Below are 18,413 nucleotides of genomic sequence, written 5' to 3'. Positions count from 1 at the left end.
GACAATTAACACAATGATTCTTACAGAACAAGGCTATTGAGAATACAGAGACTTTTTTTCTGAATTTCAAATATACCCACAATGTCATACTGCATTAACACATAATGTGCAAACCCATTTGGACTTGTGTGAAAATCTGATGATGTTTTAGGTCATATTTATGCAGAAATATAGAAAATTTTAAAGGGTTCACAAACTTTCAAGCACCACTGTACCTTGGAAAAAAACTACACGTTGAAAGTGTGATGTTTTAAAAGGAAGAAAAATAGAGCCACTGTTTTGTTTCTATTGTTCCATGATGTCCCTCTTTGTCAGGCACTTCTGCAGATTACTCATCTAAAAGCATTTTAATTAGTGACAGTGTTGTATCTGTATTTTTCTGTTAATTATAAAACCAAGAGTTATAGTGTAGTGTCGGAGTGATACTTTCTCATTTTTAAAAAAATAAAATCTAAATTCACTTGACACTATCATTAAAACGACCTATTTAAAGCCAGAAGGAGTTGCTAAAGTAGACACGAAATAATTATTGAATTAATTATCAAAGTCACATACCGTACAATTAATTTTGTGCTTTTGCCGGAGTCTTTTTCCCCCCTGCCTATGCACCGAGAATGTCAAGAAACATTTTCTAATTAATTTATGTGTGATAATCAGGAGGAGTTTCTAGAAGGTCTCCACTTTCGATTTATGAGCGAGTAACAGTGGTAGAGGACAGGGAGAGTGAGGCTTGGCACACACATGCACGCGCACACACACACACACACACACACACGCGCGCACACACAGCATGGCTTGCAGACGTATGCAGGTTAACAATCAGACCTAAATAATTCCATCTGTGTGAAGTTCCAAACTCATTTTTTCTGAAACATCAAACCTGTCAGTTATTATTTTTCATGCTACTGATGCAGCATTTCATCATGATAAACAAAACACATTAAGCTAAATGAAAAGCATAACTTAATGACCATGCATAAAATAAGACAACATGCATAACAACAAAAGGTTTCTTGCAGAATCAGCCATCTTTTTTTTTTCCTTTGATATGCTGAGAGAAAATGTGTTTTGGCTTCATTATTTTCAGCTACATTATTTTTAGAGAGCCTATATGCTCCAGTCTGAAAAGAAAAGAGCCAGTCGCAAAGTAGCAAAATTTTACGAGGACATTTTTGGTTAACAAACACCACTAAGGGGATATTTTCTGTGGAAAATCAATTATAATTGTTGATAGAAAATGTATAGAATGTTCTAAAATGGATCACAGAGCAGAATTCACATTAATATCATGTTATTTATGTAAAAATGACCAGTACCTATATTATTAAGCAGTATTTTTTTTAGACAAAGCTCTCATATATTTCTTGAATCATAACTTCACATGGGGGCGGCACGGTGGTGTAGTGGTTAGCGCTGTCGCCTCACAGCAAGAAGGTCCGGGTTCGAGCCCCGTGGCCGGCGAGGGCCTTTCTGTGCGGAGTTTGCATGTTGTCCGCGTGGGTTTCCTCCGGGTGCTCCGGTTTCCCCCACAGGTTAGGTTAACTGGTGGCTCTAAATTGACCATAGGTGTGAATGGGTGTCTATGTGTCAGCCCTGTGATGACCTGGTGACTTGTCCAGGGTGTACCCCGCCTTTCGCCCGTAGTCAGCTGGGATAGGCTCCAGCTTGCCTGCGACCCTGTAGAACAGGATAAAGCGGCTAGAGATAATGAGATGAGATAACTTTGCGTGAATGTCACATCTCATCTCATCATCTCTAGCCGCTTTATCCTGTTCTACAGGGTCGCAGGTAAGCTGGAGCCTATCCCAGCTGACTACGGGCGAAAGGCGGGGTACACCCTGGACAAGTTGCCAGGTCATCACAAGGCTTGAATGTAACATTTGTTTTCTCAAAGTTGCCTACCTGCTTCACAGCATACATAGATGGAGGAGAGAGATGCAGAGACAATAATTTGAAATGCCTGCGGTAATATTGTTTCTGCTGAATATTGTAATATTCAGGGGATACGAAAAGTCAGGACCGCAAGTTGGTCTTGTGGTTAGCGTGTCTGCCTTTCGACCAGGAGATCGCAAGTTCTGCTCGTGGTCAGGTCATACCAAAGATCATTATAAAAATAGTACCTACTACCATCTGGCAAGGCACGCTGCAATACAGATGTGAGTGGGGAAGTGAAACTCTCATGGTTACCAGAAGACTAGCCCCCCACTGTAACCCTAGCTGTATAAAGGATGTGCAGTCACGTGACCCGTCCGTGTTTACTCCGCCATATTGGACGGCTTCAGGATTGTTTACCTTGCGCGAGCGTAATGGATCCAGGGAGTAATCCCCAAGAAAATTCGGAAAATACCCCATCTACATCGCACGATAAGTTGTCTAAGTTTGTTCAGCATCTTGAAGGTGACGTGAGGCAGCGTTACGTGGAAAAGTGTTCCAGGTTGGGGATTGCAGATCCGTACAACTTGCCACAATCCTTGTTCACGGAAATTCGGAGCTGCGGTGCCGGCGATTTGCCCGATCTTGCCTACCACGACATTTACAATTTTCTTGTTAATCGTGAATCGTGTTACACTGGCAAAGCCCTCAAAGCTTACAAGAGCCTGGAAGCTTATAAATATTTTGTTGCGGGATGGGTATCCCAACTATACCTCTGGAAGGTTCCGAAGAAGAATGTCTACTTGATAACCTCACGGGTAAGTGAACTTGTGAAATACTATGGATTGGCCTTTCAAAGGCATATATGAGCCAAAATGATAAAACATTGTCATAGACTAGGCCAGGGTAGTAGGGCTAGGCATAGCCATTTTAAACGTTAGAGATCAAGCGGACTAACGGCCACAAACACTGTACTGTCTAGTTTCTAAGTATGCAGTTATCATTCAATCTGAAAATCAACTTAACAGGTACTAGGAGTATTGAATTAGAAGATTACACCTACCTGATATGAAGTGTTCACTACAAATTCGGCTGGTAGAACTGGGGTACCAGTTTTCTCTTCGCACAGCGGACACCCATTTTGCGCGTCTCTCCTCGTCTGCGGGGAATCTATAAAATGACAGGCCCTCCTTTTGGCCCTGTCTATTGGTACAACCAAATGCTGAAAAAGATATAACCATTCTCGAAAGATCTACTCCCACACACTTGATAATTAGAACGGGTTCGTCTAAGTTCTATGCGCAGCCATGCCGTCCAAGATGGCAGATAAACAAATATCACGTGACCTCGTGACGTCATGTGCATGCTCTCTATAGGCAAGAAGCTGAGGGCTATCGAAACGGAGATCGGCGCCGCACTCATACGCCTTAAAGAGTTGGTTAGTACTGGGACAGGAGACTGACTAGGAAGACCAGATTCTGGTGTGAGAAGGACTTTGACTTGACGAAAAGTCAGGAACCAATGCAAATATGTCGAGCAAAATATGTAAAAACATGATACAGCACCTTTGAATTGTTTCATAAAGCAGTACTGATTTCGTCTTTGTAGGAATACAATTTTCCTAAATTGTCTATAGATATATACAGTACCAGTCAAAAGTTTGGACACACCTTCTAATTCAATTGGGTTTTTTTTCTTTATTTTTATTAATTAAAAGATACTTCATGTCTTAAAGTAATGATGGATGTTGTTTCTCTTTACTGAATTGAAGGGTTATTTTTATTATTTACTGTTTGAGCTCAAACACATTAAGAAGGCAAGAAATTGCACTAATTAACTTTTGACGAGGCAGAGCTCATCTCATCTCATCTCATTATCTCTAGCCGCTTTATCCTTCTACAGGGTCGCAGGCAAGCTGGAGCCTATCCCAGCTGACTACGGGCGAAAGGCGGGGTACACCCTGGACAAGTCGCCAGGTCATCACAGGGCTGACACATAGACACAGACAACCATTCACACTCACATTCACACCTACGGTCAATTTAGAGTCACCAGTTAACCTAACCTGCATGTCTTTGGACTGTGGGGGAAACCGGAGCACCCGGAGGAAACCCACGCAGACACGGGGAGAACATGCAAACTCCACACAGAAAGGCCCTCGCCGGCCCCGGGGCTCGAACCCAGGACCTTCTTGCTGTGAGGCGACAGCGCTAACCACTACACCACCGTGCCGCCCGAGGCAGAGCTGTTAATTGAAAAGCATTCCAGGTGACTACCTCATAAAGCTGGTTAAGATAACACCAGTAGTGTGCAAAGTATCATCACGGTAAACACTGGCTACTTTGAAGAATCTAAAATATGAAAAAACATTGGGTTTTTTTAAGACTTTTCTTTGTTTCCCACATAATTCCATTTATGTTCCATGTGTTATTTCATAGTTTCAATGTTCTACAATGTAGAAAAGAGTCAAAATACAGAAAACCAGTGAATGAGTAGGTATGTCCAAACTTTTGACTGGTACTGTATATAGTGTAATAATAAGAAAACATAACATAAAATATATAAAATATCATGAAAGATTTAGTCATTTTTCTTCTGCAACTGAATGGAATTTTGTGTGTGTGTGTGTGTGTGTGTGTGTGTGTAAGGAAGCCAAAGCACACTAAGCACATTTCCTCTTCCAAGTGGCAAACATGATAATGAGATTTTTCTCATAAATTCTTTTCCAAAGGAAAGTCACAGCATGCAACTACAATCCAAAAAGTCCCAGAGCTGCTCTAAATCTGAAAGCAAAGCTAAATTCTCAGTTAATGAGGTCCTTATATTGCGTTCTGTTGGAATCATTTTGCCAAACCATTTGATGACTCTTTAGATGTGACTCATGTCGCCCCCTGTTGGTAGCAGTTACTGAACATTTCAATAAACCCAGTGAAGATAATCTAGTAAAATGTTCTGCTCAGGCGGCACGGTGGTGTAGTGGTTAGCGCTGTCGCCTCACAGCAAGAAGGTCCTGGGTTCGAGCCCCGGGGCCGGCGAGGGCCTTTCTGTGTGGAGTTTGCATGTTGTCCGCGTGGGTTTCCTCCGGGCGCTCTGGTTTCTCCCACAGTCCAAAGACATGCAGGTTAGGTTAACTGGTGACTCTAAATTGAGTGTGAATGGTTGTCTATGTGTCAGCCCTGTGATGACTTGTCCAGGGTGTACCCCGCCTTTTGCCCGTAGTCAGCTGGGATAGGCTCCAGCTTGCCTGCGACCCTGTAGAACAGGATAAAGCGGCTACAGATAATGAGATGAGATGTTCTGCTCATCACAGATGAAGAGGCTGTCCATCTTCATGCCACTTCATAGTTACTCACTTTTCTGTCTATTGGATTTTGAACATGCAGATTGTAGAATCCTTATATGTTTCTTAAAGTCACCTCACCAGTGCATCATTTCTGCTTTTCATTTGTGTGTCAAGTTTATCATTTTTCCTGCTCACATATTGGCTCTTCTGCATGTTTGGCATGTGCTCTTTTCCAGGCCTTGTGCTGGGCTGATAAAGGTTCAGAAGTACAGTTAAGAGAAATTAGTTGTGTAAACAGTAGTAAATGTCAATGATAAAGTTCTGTTGAAGCTCATCTGCGTGGAAACGCAGGTGTCTTATCTCTCTCTGGCAATAGACGGCAAAATGGAAATGATGCCATGATGGTGAGTGCGCACTACATATCCCAGAAATTTGTGTCTTTGTCTGAACTGTGTGTGTGTGTTGGGGGTGGGTCGCTCCGAGAGAGTCAGAGGGTGAAATCGGATTGTTGGCTAATCCGAAATATAAAATCGCTCCAGACGCCTTTTGAATTAACATATCATTTTGAACTGTACATTCACATGTAAAATGCTTTAGGTTTTTGTTTTATTTATTCTTATACTTACAGTATTGAGGACAAACATACAAGCACATACACTTCCATACACAGTGATTAAAAATCGTTGGGCTTGTTGCTCGGCAGAGGTTGAACCCCACCTATTAGTGCAGGGTCGGAGTGCGTCTCAGATAAAGATTTCCTGTTGTACTTTGTCAAAAAATCAATGGCTGCACACTGATCCGCTCATTTGATATCAACAATAGTCTTTTTAAAAATCAATTAGTCGTGATAGGGAAGATCATGTAGCTGGAGGAGTGTGGGGACTGCACCAGTCAGGCAGAGTTGTTCAAGCAGTCAATATTTCCTCTTAAACTTATAGTCCACATGTGAGAATGTTGAGTTGTTATGTATAGGTTTTGTGATGCAGACGATAATGAATCATTGTTCACTTCTCTTGATGAACAGTTGTGGTGCTGAAGCTTTAGGGTGGGTTTGATCTCACCACCAGGCTCACCACAGTGCTGTCCGTGTGATTTTAGTTCTTTTTAATCACTATTAAATCGCTCATGATCAGAAACAAGGCTGAGTTTCTTTCTCAGGCTTCCTGTAGGTAAAAAAAAAAAAAAGTTGAAAAGATCAGCTGTAGATAAAATGCAGATTTGAGAAGCTTTTCTCTATGAAATGAGGTTTGTGTGTGTGTGTATGGTTATCAACTTCCTTTAAAAACTGACGATATTGTTTTTAGTTAAAAGATCTTTTATTTAAGTGGATTCTAATAATGAGCCGATAGTATCACAACCTACAGAAGATGAACATCACGAGTGGGCAGTATAATATCCATTTCTCGATAAATTGTGATGTTTACTCACACTCATGGTTTTTATTGCTGTTGTATATGATTGTGAACATCAGTCTGCAGATGTCAGACAACTACTGACGTACTTGCGATGTGAACATTTGCACGGGAGTTGCATGCACAGGGTGGAGATTGCTGAAAACTTGTCTCGGTTAATAGAGATTCTGACTTTGAACTTAGGCCCATTTTTTTTGTGTGACCTCGACACAAGAGAGTAGCAGTAAGTCCAGCACCACTGTACGACAGTTTATTGTAATTACATCGAGTATGCCATACTAAAATGCATGTTTTGGGGTGTTTTACATTCAGAAACTTTTGAATGTTATTTGAGGGCAATCTCATCTCATCTCATTATCTCTAGCCGCTTTATCCTGTTCTACAGGGTCGCAGGCAAGCTAGAGCCTATCCCAGCTGACTACGGGCGAAAGGCGGGGTACACCCTGGACAAGTCGCCAGGTCATCACAGGGCTGACACACAGACACAGACAACCATTCACACTCACATTCACACCTACGGTCAATTTAGAGTCACCAGTTAACCTAACCTGCATGTCTTTGGACTGTGGGGGAAACCGGAGCACCCGGAGGAAACCCACGCGGACACGGGGAGAACATGCAAACTCCACACAGAAAGGCCCTCACCGGCCACGGGGCTCGAACCTGGACCTTCTTGCTGTGAGGCGACAGCGCTAACCACTGCACCACCGTGCCGCCTGAGGGCAATATTAAATACATGAATATGACACAATTAATTAATTAATTAATTAATTAGTTAGTTTGATTGTCCCTTGAAGGTCCAGGAAATATTATAAATAATCTACCCTCTCTTTGTCTCTCCTCTCCTTTCCTCTCCAGGTGACCAGCATCACTACTTATTTCATTAATGACGGAGCAGTTGTTTTATAGCAGTCAAGCCAGCCAGGTGCTCGGACTATTGATAAGGGTTTGTGTGGACACTACCAGTGTGGAGCAGTATTGATAAGAGCTCTGTGGACTCATTGCTATTGATAAGGCCGGTATGCGGTTTTTGGGCATTGGTCACAATCACATCGATAAGGCTGGCGAGGTTATTGCAGGGTGTTGCTAAGGCCAGACACAGGGCTGATATCAGAGACTCAGCCGGGCATTGTGTGGGAGATCGGTGGGGTCGTGATGATAAGGACACAGGGCCTTTAGAAGTGAGGTGTTAAGGTCATTAGCCAAGAGTGAGATGTTACATTGGTGTTCTGGACATGCAAATATCCTCAGTAAATATCTTTAGTAGTTTTTTAATAGGTTCTCCACTCACTGGAACTAATAGAACAAAACATCCACTTGCCGTATAGAAAGTTAACTTGAACAACCGTCCTTGACACGAAAACAAAGTCTTTTCAAAGCTGTTTTGCATTGCACATGAATGATGGGGTCATGCGAGGGTTCGGTTCTGGCACCGATGCTAAGATTAGGGTGCGCTGATAGAACTCCTCGGTTTCTGGGTTGCTGGGGTGATAGCAAGCTTGGACACTGGACTTTAGACTGTTGATAGAAGCACAATCTCTGATGGCTAATGACAAGCCTGGTTAATGACCAACCTGCTTTAGCATGGCCAGGCTGACCTATTCATATTTCTGTCATTCAATAATGCTATGTGGATAGAGTTCTTCACTTCTTCCCAGTGTGTCCTGACCAGATCTCTGTCCTTAGATTTCATCCATCTTTGCTTCCATCTTTGTTGATTTCTCGGTCTCTCCATGTCTCCTCCCTTTTTCCCTCCCAGATTCTCCAGGTTTAGGCTGTGGGAAAACCATTTTATCAGTGTTTGTCTGTTGTTCTCTGGTGGGGATAGATACAGGGAAGATAGATGAGTGTTTTGACATGGAGAGTGTTAGACAAACACTGTTATCATCCTCTGTATTTTAGGTCGACCCCTGAAAGTGAGACTGAACCAAGAAGAGACCTGCAGGGGTGTGTGTATGAGTGAGTGTGTGTGTGTGAGAGAGAGAGTTGAGGGGTTAGAGGAACCATAGATGAACCGCGGTAGGATTATTTGGTTGAAATTTAAGCGCCACTCATGCCTTGTGGAATTAGCCATGCAAAAGAATTACATTAACTGAGAAAACACAGACTGGTCGCTGTCATCGTGTGTAATTGGGCTTACTGGTAGCTTGACGGTTCTTTAACCGTCTATGTGACTGATCATGTATGTGGGAGTTTCGAAGAATTCTCATATCTCTGTGTGGAGCTCTTGTCTGTTTCTGTGTCAGGCTTGCATCTGTGAATCAGCAAAGCCTTGACTCCTATCCCTGTTTTGCACTTATCTGTCACAGGAAGTACAAAAGTTCTTTTTGTTTGGCCCATTTTTCTAAGTGCACTCTTGAGTCTGACTAAACACCAAGCTCCACCTAGTGGTCCAGACAGAGGTTGAATCTATTCTCAAAGAGTTCCTTGGCAAAGATGATTTCTGGGGAAATATCACAGAATAGAAGACATTTACCATGGGTAAACAAATACACATTATTTAAATAAATATAAATTATGTAAATGTTCCAAAACATTAAATTGTATGATGTAATTGTAATACTATCTTTTAAAGAGCTTAAAAAAACCCAAAGCCTTTGAAATAAGGCAAGGCAAGTTTATTTATATAGCACATTTCATACACAGTGGCAGTTCAATGTGCTTTACAGAAGTAAAAGCAAAACAGTAAACAATAGAGAATAAAATTACATAAAATAAATGGGAAAAATATAATAAGAATTAAACAATAGTAGAAATAAAATGAGGTAGAAGTTCAAATAGGGGGAGAAAAAAAACAGCAGAATAAAATAGAATAAAAGTTAAGTAAAATTTGAAACATGCAGAAACTGTAAAAGTACAGATTATAAAAACATGTAAAGAAGACAATATTAATTATTTAACAGAAAGCATCTGAAAACAGCTTGGTCTTTAACCTAGACTTGAAGCTGCCAACAGCAGGAGCATGTTTAATGTCCTCTGGCAGTTGGTTCCATAGCTGCACTGCATAGTAGCTAAAAGCTGCTTCACCACACTTTGTTTTAACAACAGGTTTTAATAGTAAATTTTTCTGTTGCGATCTGGTAGATCTGATTGGGTTAGGCCGCTGCAACATATCAGAGAGGTAATTGGGCCCTGTACCATTTAGAGATTTGTACACCAGCAGCAATGCTTTAAAGTCAATTCTGTAGCTTACTGGAAGCCAGTGAAGGGACCTTAGAATTGGAGTAATGTGCTCTGTTCTTTTTGTTCGTGTGAGAACCCAAGCCGCTGCATTTTGCACCAGCTGAAGTCGTTTGATGGTCTTTTTTGGCAGGCCTGTGAAAAGGCCATTGCAGTAATCAACCCTACTAGAGATGAAGGCATGTATCGGTTTTTCCAGATCATTTTTTGACATAAGTCCTCTTAGTTTGGAAATGTTTTTTAGGTGATAGAATGCCGTTTTAGTGATTGCTTTCATGTGACTGTCAAAGTTTAGCTCGCTGTCAATGAAAACACCAAGATTTTTAACCATTTCTTTAGTTTTAATCCCTTTTGTGTCAAGAATACTGGTAATCCTGAGTCTTTCATCTTTTTTTTCCAAATAGAATTACTTCTGTTTTATCTGTGTTCAGCTGAAGAAAATTTTGTGACATCCAGTTGTTGATTTGATCGATACACTGGTAGAGACATTCAAGGGGGGCATAATCATTAGGTGATAAAGCAAAATAAATTTGGGTGTCATCTGCATAGCAGTGATACAAAATTGAATTGTTATTGATAATTTGCCCAAGTGGGAGCATATAAAGGTTGAAAAGTAATGGTCCAAGAATCGACCCCTGGGGGACACCACAGGTCAAGGACATTGACGTTGAGGAACAATTTCCCATGGTAACAAAGAAGCTTCTATCTTTTAAGTATGAATTTAACCAATTGATAACTTTACCAGTCAATCCAACCCAGTGTTCAAGTCGATAGATAAGAGAGAAAATTTGGCAGATGATCGCTGCACTACTCCTGGTACACTTTGAACTCCTGTTCGGAAGTAAAAGGCTTTTTAGCAGAAAGGTGTCCAAATAAAAAAATTATGGAACAAGTAACTTGGAAATGGAAACAACAATATGACAGATTTGTTAGCGTAACATACTGTAATAATATTGTGGTAATAAACCCTTATTTTTGGATTTTGTGAAACAGCAAATGGAGTAAACCTCTTGCACAATTTTTGGAGGTAGAAGAAAATAATAGCATGGCATGATGATGATGTAGAAGTAAATAATAGCATGGCATGATGGTGATGATGTTGGGAAGCCATGGCCTAATGGTTAGAGAAACAGCTTTGGGACCCAAAGGTTGCTGGTTTGATTCCCTGGACCAGCAGGAATGGCTGAAGTGTCCTTGAGCAAGGCACCTAACCCCCAACTGTTCCCCAGGCTGCTCTGGGTAAGTGTGTCTGCTAAATGCCTGTAATGTGATGATGGGGTTTTGGACTTTCTTATTCCTACAGTCATGGTAATTGACTGCGTATTTGTTCATTAAAGCAAATTATGTTCATTTGATATTTTAAAGGCTTTACACTTTATCACGCGTCTTTTATGAGAAAAGTTATGAGAAGATATTCTAAACAGTTATACAAAGTGAAATTAAGTTCACTTAATAATATTTAATTATTTATAAATAAGCCCCTGTGAGTCAGAACTCAGTAATTACTGAGAGCTTTGCTTTACTTATTATGCTTTGGTTTCTGTCTCATCCCCCCCATTCTTTTCCCTAGTTTGGTCACCTGCCATTTCCCTACCCACCAGCCAGCACCAACCTATTACACAATAGCTAATAACCACGGAGGGTGAAGGGTAGCATGTGGTTTCTCTGAGATACATCAAGCTGAACACATCTTTTCAAACTGCCACTCATGCCGTGCGACAGGGCAGTGTAACGATCTGCCGTCTTTCACATACATGAGCTCTCAGAGACCTGCAATTGGTTCAGTGCTTTTTTTGTTGCGTCACTTGAATACCAGCTTTGGCTTTGCTTTAGGCATCTGTATCTCAGGTTGCTCAAGTATGTCATAATCATATTTGTAATACTGCTTCTATTTCATCTGTGTTTTTCTACTGTGTGTGTACAAACAGATAATTTGAAGCTGTGTGATGGACTTGAGGACTCAAAGGTTCTGGCTCGCAAGGACCTGTTGGTGGACACACTCTGGGGACCTTTCTCTGGGAGCATCCAATCAGATGAAACTGCAAATGGGGTATCCAATCAGGTAAATGGGCTGGGTCAGAAACCAAGTTTTTAGGTTCGTTTTTGGAAAGGTTTGGATAATTCAAACAAATATTTCTAACAGGAAGAGCAGTGTTTAGTTGTTAGCGTTTGGTTGTCTCTTTGCATGTTTTCCACATTACTAATGTTCATGTGATGGTCCCTGAGCACAGTGTGTTTGTGTTTGGCAAGCCTGCTGTCATGTGCTGGAAATCCATCCAGTCATGTGATGCTAAGAGTTTTTTTGTTTTGTTTTTTGTCCGGCCAAATACTTGAACAATGTAGAGATAACATACTGTAGACAGTCCCTCTTTCATCATTCACTCACACATACAAATATTAACACACATTCAGGCTTATGAGATGACAAAAATATAATAAAGTACATATTAATGTATAAATTATAAAATACCCTTAGCATAAATTTGTAAATTATATGAAACAATTCACTGTATCCTATTCAGCAAGGAATAAGAATAGCTGTATATGAGTATATGCAAATGGAGGTTTTGATGTCTTGTCGACTGAACTCGCCTCCTCTTTTTCTCTGAACCGTGCGGGTTTGTTGGCTGAACCCTGTGTGTGATTGGCTGCTTCATTGCTCCCCCCCAGACGGACGCTCCACTTTTATCTCAGCATGGCGCCATCCTCCTGGACAACAAACCTCAATGATTGATTTCGCCTTGATAGTCTCTCATTTCTAAGATTTCATTTATTATCAGGATTTCTAGGTCCGCACCCACCCCCTCCTTCCCTCCACCTTTCCTTCGCCACCTCCTCCTCCTCTTAATCTCTTTCTCGTTCCCTCCCTCCCTTCCTCAAACCTTGTTATCGAAGCGGGGCTTTGTTGATGATTTTCAGTTTGGAACTTTTGCATTCGTATTCTATCACATCGGCTCTCCCTCTCACACGGCACTATCTGCAAGCCGAAGGAGTGTGTATCTACGCGAGATAACGGCCAGAGAATCGCACATTCCTGCTTCACTCGCTGTCCCTCCATATCCTCCTACTTGGCTGTCCAAGGCTTAGGCTGAGGGGGTCACCGAGGGTCAGGGCCAGTTCTTCTGAGCCAAGGTGCTCACTCAGACTTAAACCATACACTGCAAAAAATGATATCTTAGCAAGTGAAAATATCTTGACTATAGTTGAACCGATCTAGCATTTCCTATTAGAAGAATACAAGACACCAATTCTGAGATTATTAAACCTAGTTCTAGATTGCAACCAACTTATTCCAAGATGTCTTACCAAGTAAAAATATCTGTCCATGCAGAAAGATAATTTCATGAGCATTAAGTAATTTTCTCCTCCAATTCAGTTTTCAATGTTTTTCAGCGTACACGCACAGGCTGAGGATAAAGCCGAACACAAGCAAGTAATAACACACATGAAGCAACCATACTCTCTTTGCTGTTTGTTTTTCTAATGTTAAAAACATGTTGGATTCATTATTGCATTATCGCAAAATATAGCACAGCCTTCACCGAACCATATAAAGCTGATTGTGTAACAAGACATGCATAATTGGACTTTTAAAGCTGTTATCTCTGATCAGATTTGAAGTGGCTCTAATGTGGAGGAAGTGTTTGGCTTTGTGGCAGCTTCAGCACCAGTCTAAGGTGGCAGTCCTCACCCAGGATCGCTGCCAAACCTGTATGCTTTACACTCACTCTCCAAATTTGTCTTTCCTATGCCCCGCTCTGATAAGCTATCAACTTTATACTGCCCATCCAAATAAGACAAGAAGTGAGTGCTTGCTGTATGGATACCAGTCTCACAAATGCACACACTCAATCATAGGTGGCAAAATGGCTTCAGGAGTGAGAGGGTCAGTGCAGGGGATCGCTTATATGGGCTTGACCAAAGCTCACCTCATCTCATTATCTCTAGCCGCTTTATCCTGTTCTACAGGGTCGCAGGCAAGCTGGAGCCTATCCCAGCTGACTACGGGTGAAAGGCAGGGTACACCCTGGACAAGTCGCCAGGTCATCACAGGGCTGACACATAGACACAGACAACCATTCACACTCACATTCACACCTACGGTCAATTTAGAGTCACCAGTTAACCTAACCTGCATGTCTTTGGACTGTGGGGGAAACCAGAGCACCCGGCGGAAACCCACGCAGACACGGGGACAACATGCAAACTCCGCACAGAAAGACCCTCGCCGGCCACGGGGCTCAAACCCGGACCTTCTTGCTGTGAGGTGACGGCGCTAACCACTACACCACCGTGCCACCCTTGACCAAAGCTAATAACAGATATTTATTGTCCTCCAATGAAATATTATTTAACTAACAGCAATTAATCATGGAAATGTTTGCCTTAACATACAGGACCAGTCAAAAGTCTGGACACTCCTACTCATTCATAGGTTTTTCTGTATTTTGACTATTTTCTACATTGTAGAATATCGAAGACATCAAAACTATGAAATAACATAAGGATCATATATGGAATGATGTGGTAAATAAAAAAGTGTTAAAGAAAACAAGTTGTGTATTTTAGATTCTTCAAAGTAGCCACCACCTTGATGACACTTTACACACTACTGGCGTTATCTTAACCAGCTTCATGAGGTAGTCACCTGGAATGCTTTTCAATTAACAGCTCTGCCTCGTCAAAAGTTAATTAGTGCAGTTTATTAATGCGTTTGAGATCAAACAGTAAGCAGTAAATAATAAAAATACAGTAAACAGCCCTATTCCACAACTGTAGTAAGCTGTATTACGTCAGAACCGCTCAACTAAGTAAAGAGAAACAACATCCATCATTACATTAAGACGTGAAGTGTCTCTTAATTAATAAAAATAAAGGAAAACCTATGAATTAGAAGGTGTGTCCAAACTTTTGACTGGTACTGTATATATCTATAGACAATTTAGGAAAATTGCATTCCCACAAAGACGAAATCAGTACTGCTTTCTGAAACAGTTCAATCCTTATTTCAGTAGTATTAAATTCTTGACTCATATTTCTGAGACCCAGTCATATACCAATGAGTTTGAATTGTTTTAGTAGTTTCTCACATAAAACACCAGAGAAAACAAAGTAAGAGAAGCCAGTGCCTATTTTTGACCATTGTTTAAAAAACATTTTGAAAATTTTTGTCAAAGTATGTTTTTTGTTTTTTTTTTAAAATTGTGTTGAGAATCCAGGGCGGCACGGTGGTGTAGTGGTTAGCGCTGTCGCCTCACAGCAAGAAGGTCTTGGGTTTTTTTGACAAGACTTGACAAAGGTCAGCTAGCCCAAATTACTGTGACTTTAGTCACAGTCTCTATCTAGTTTTAATTGTTTTACCTCTTTACTAGCCCTAAATTGCCTCCATCCCAACTTTTTTGGAATGTGTTGCAGGCCTGAAATGCAGGAATGGATGTATATTAACTAATGAAATTAAGTTGACCAGATAAAACATAAAATATCTCTTGATCAGGGCAGCATGGTGGTGTAGTGGTTAGCGCTGTCGCCTCACAGCAAGAAGGTCTTGGGTTTGAGCCCAGTGGCCGGCGAGGGCCTTTCTGTGCGGAGTTTGCATGTTCTCCCCGTGTCCGCGTGGGTTTCCTCCGGGTGCTCCGGTTTCCCCCACAGTCCAAAGACATGCAGGTTAGGCTAACTGGTGACTCTAAATTGACCGTAGGTGTGAATGTGAGTGTGAATGGTTGTCTGTGTCTATGTGTCAGCCCTGCGATGACCTGGCGACTTGTCCAGGGTGTACCCCGCCTTTCGCCCGTAGTCAGCTGGGATAGGCTCCAGCTTGCCTGCGACCCTGTAGAACAGGATAAGCGGCTACAGACAATGGATGGATTGATGAGAATCCATGCATATGGTAATTTCAGACCAAACATAATGTATTTATTTGTATGTGTTTAAGTGTTTATGGCTAAAATGTCAGGGAGCAGATGACCCCTCTTGCTCCAGCATCAATGTACACAACTGATATCAGACTGATGATTAGTTAATTATTTTAATGCTCAAATATGCCTAATTATGATTAGGAAATTTTTTTGTTTGTTTCTGTCAAAATTGATTGTGTGGATGTTGGGATCTTGGCGAGGAAACCGGTTTCCTAGACGTAGTTATTGTTGCTGAGGATTAACTTTCAGCAGCCAGCGCTACATATAAAATCTTATATTTGCATCTCTTCAGAGAGTACTGTAAATAAGTTAGATATTTAAATAATATATCGGAGACATCAGTTGGCCATACACCATTATACTGCTGATGCACATTAATTTTTTGTCTAACTAACTAATCTGGGATCTTTACTTTGCTTTTACTGAAGTTGTTTTTAAGCCAGCATTTGAACGACTGTACTTGGTGCTTATGAATACTGTCATTTTTTTTCTCCTTCCATTAACTGGATCAGAGATAAATAAATTCTGCATTTGATTGAACGTCAGTAACTGTCTAAATAAATTACATTTTGCATTACATCACTGCTAAGCACATCCCTTAAAGTGCATATTCTGGACCAATTTCGAGTTTTTTTTATATGAAAGTATGTCCCTTTACGCACTCATCCAGAAGGGTAATTTTGCACAAGGCCATCTGTCTACAACAGAAAAAAATAAAATAACAAAACGCGTCTGGAAAAATCCCAAGGGAGTCTGGAGCCAGATTCGTGACGTCACCTGCGGAAGCGCCAGCAGGCTGCGAGAGCTTTGCACGGTTTCAGTGCACAGCCTGTGTAGACCAAGCGCTCCCATTTCTCTCTCATTGTCCGGTCTTTTGGGAAACGATGAGTACTAATCCCATCAAGATTGGTGTTGCTACACCTTCCTACAATACATCTGTTAACCATTTTAATAATTACGTGATAACGTTGAAGAAATTTGCAGAAAACCACCAGATCGTTTTCTCATAAACAGACCAGCGCTGACGTAGGATTCAGAGGGAGGCGTCCCGCAGATGACGTCACGAAAATCAATGTTTCCCGGGAAATCCAAATGCCAAGTTTTTTCAGAGGCGGACCAATTCGCCTCAAATGGCTTGATTTCAACTGAATTTTTCTGGTATTGTGCAAGGTAAAAAAATTGCACAAAATGCAAAATGTGACAGATATTTGACCAAAGTTTAATATAAAATAGAAGAATTACATTGATCTTCCTCCTGAATTTACCCGTGATATGCACTTTAAAGTTCCTGAACAGATGTATTATGTATGTACTGTGGACTGTGTATTTGCCAAGTCAAGCATCTGGTCTGTTTTTTAATAATGCCTGGATTTTGAATGAGTCTAGGGTAACAGCCATGTATCTAAACTAACCTTGCAAAGAAATGATTGGAGATGCCCGCAGACTGAACACACACCAGCCATCACTGTAGAAGCTCCTGGTGCAGATGGATATTTAAAAAAAAATCCACGTATGATGAGCAACACAGGTTGCTTTTGTGGCGTTGCCGTGCTTGCCATTTTGCAAAAACCACTACCTGAAGCCGCGCTGGCGAAGAGTGCAGAGTTCAAAGTCTTATCATGTGCCAAACGTCTTTTCATCATGTTTTAGAAACAAGTGTCTCCTCTAATCCTCCAGTAATCTTTCCAGGAGAACTGCTGTGATAAGCAGTGCCACCCATCGCTCTTCAGCACATTTGGGAGGGCTCTGCACCTTCCTCCGCAACCTCCACCCCATGAAGGGTGTGTGAAAGTGAGGTGCCCTGACTCTCTCCACCTCTCTCTCTCTCTCTCGCTGTTTTGCGTTTATTCTGATCGGGTTTGTTTACCATGCATTCTATCACTCTAGTCTGTCTATATCAGCCAATAGAGTGCCTCAGAGAGTCACCCCTCAATGCCCAAGCTTTTTGCTGAAAGCGATGCATGAATACCTTCAATTACAGTTTTTCTCAATTATCTGTTATGTGATCAAGGGCAGGCGGCACGGTGGTGTAGTGGTTAGCGCTGTCGCCTCACAGCAAGAAGGTCCTGGGTTCGAGCCCCGGGGCTGGCGAGGGCCTTTCTGTGTGGAGTTTGCATGTTCTCCCCGTGTCCGCGTGGGTTTCCTCCGGGTGCTCCGGTTTCCCCCACAGTCCAAAGACATGCAGGTTAGGTTAACTGGTGACTCTAAATTGACCGTAGGTGTGAATGTGAGTGCGAATGGTTGTCTGTGTCTATGTGTCAGCCCTGTGATGACCTGGCGACTTGTCCAGGGTGTACCCCGCCTCTCGCCCGTAGTCAGCTGGGATAGGCTCCAGCTTGCCTGCGACCCTGTAGAAGGATAAAGCGGCTAGAGATAATGAGATGAGATGAGATGAGATGAGATGAGATGAGATGAGGGGTGATCAAGGGCAAAGTATGCTAGGCTGAATCCAGTTGGAAAAGCACATCGTGTGTGGTTGTGGTATTGAGAGGGCATCCTGAAGAGTGTACCTACAATCAGTCTATTACTCCATTAGCAGGACAATAGGGAGGCTGCATCCAACACAAAGAATGGGGAGGGAGAAAGTGGAGGATTGTTGGGCAGAGGAAAAGAAAGTGAAAGGCTGGAGAAAAACTTCCAGAGGATAAATGATAGCCAAATCACAAGGAAAAGTGCCCGGAGGAGGAGAGAGGAGGGGCTACTTATGTGTCAAATAGTTGATGATCTGACTGTGCTATGCCTGAAGTCTTT

General features: G+C 41.7%; 1 protein-coding gene across 1 annotated transcript in view; it reads left to right on the top strand.

The window, feature by feature from the left end:
* The window catches only part of zfpm1 (zinc finger protein, FOG family member 1), a 144,925-nt gene that overhangs the window by 111,086 nt on the left and 15,426 nt on the right, over nucleotides 1–18,413 (top strand). The window contains exon 4 of the mRNA XM_060923801.1: nucleotides 11,676–11,809. Coding sequence (XP_060779784.1) covers nucleotides 11,676–11,809 — 134 coding nt within the window. The remainder of the gene's footprint in view (nucleotides 1–11,675; nucleotides 11,810–18,413) is intronic.

The sequence above is a fragment of the Neoarius graeffei genome, chromosome 6 (genome assembly GCF_027579695.1).
Source record: "Neoarius graeffei isolate fNeoGra1 chromosome 6, fNeoGra1.pri, whole genome shotgun sequence".
Classification (NCBI taxonomy): Eukaryota; Metazoa; Chordata; class Actinopteri; order Siluriformes; family Ariidae; genus Neoarius; species Neoarius graeffei.
Note: the sequence above shows the minus strand (reverse complement) of the source record. Positions and strands in the feature narration are given on the sequence as shown.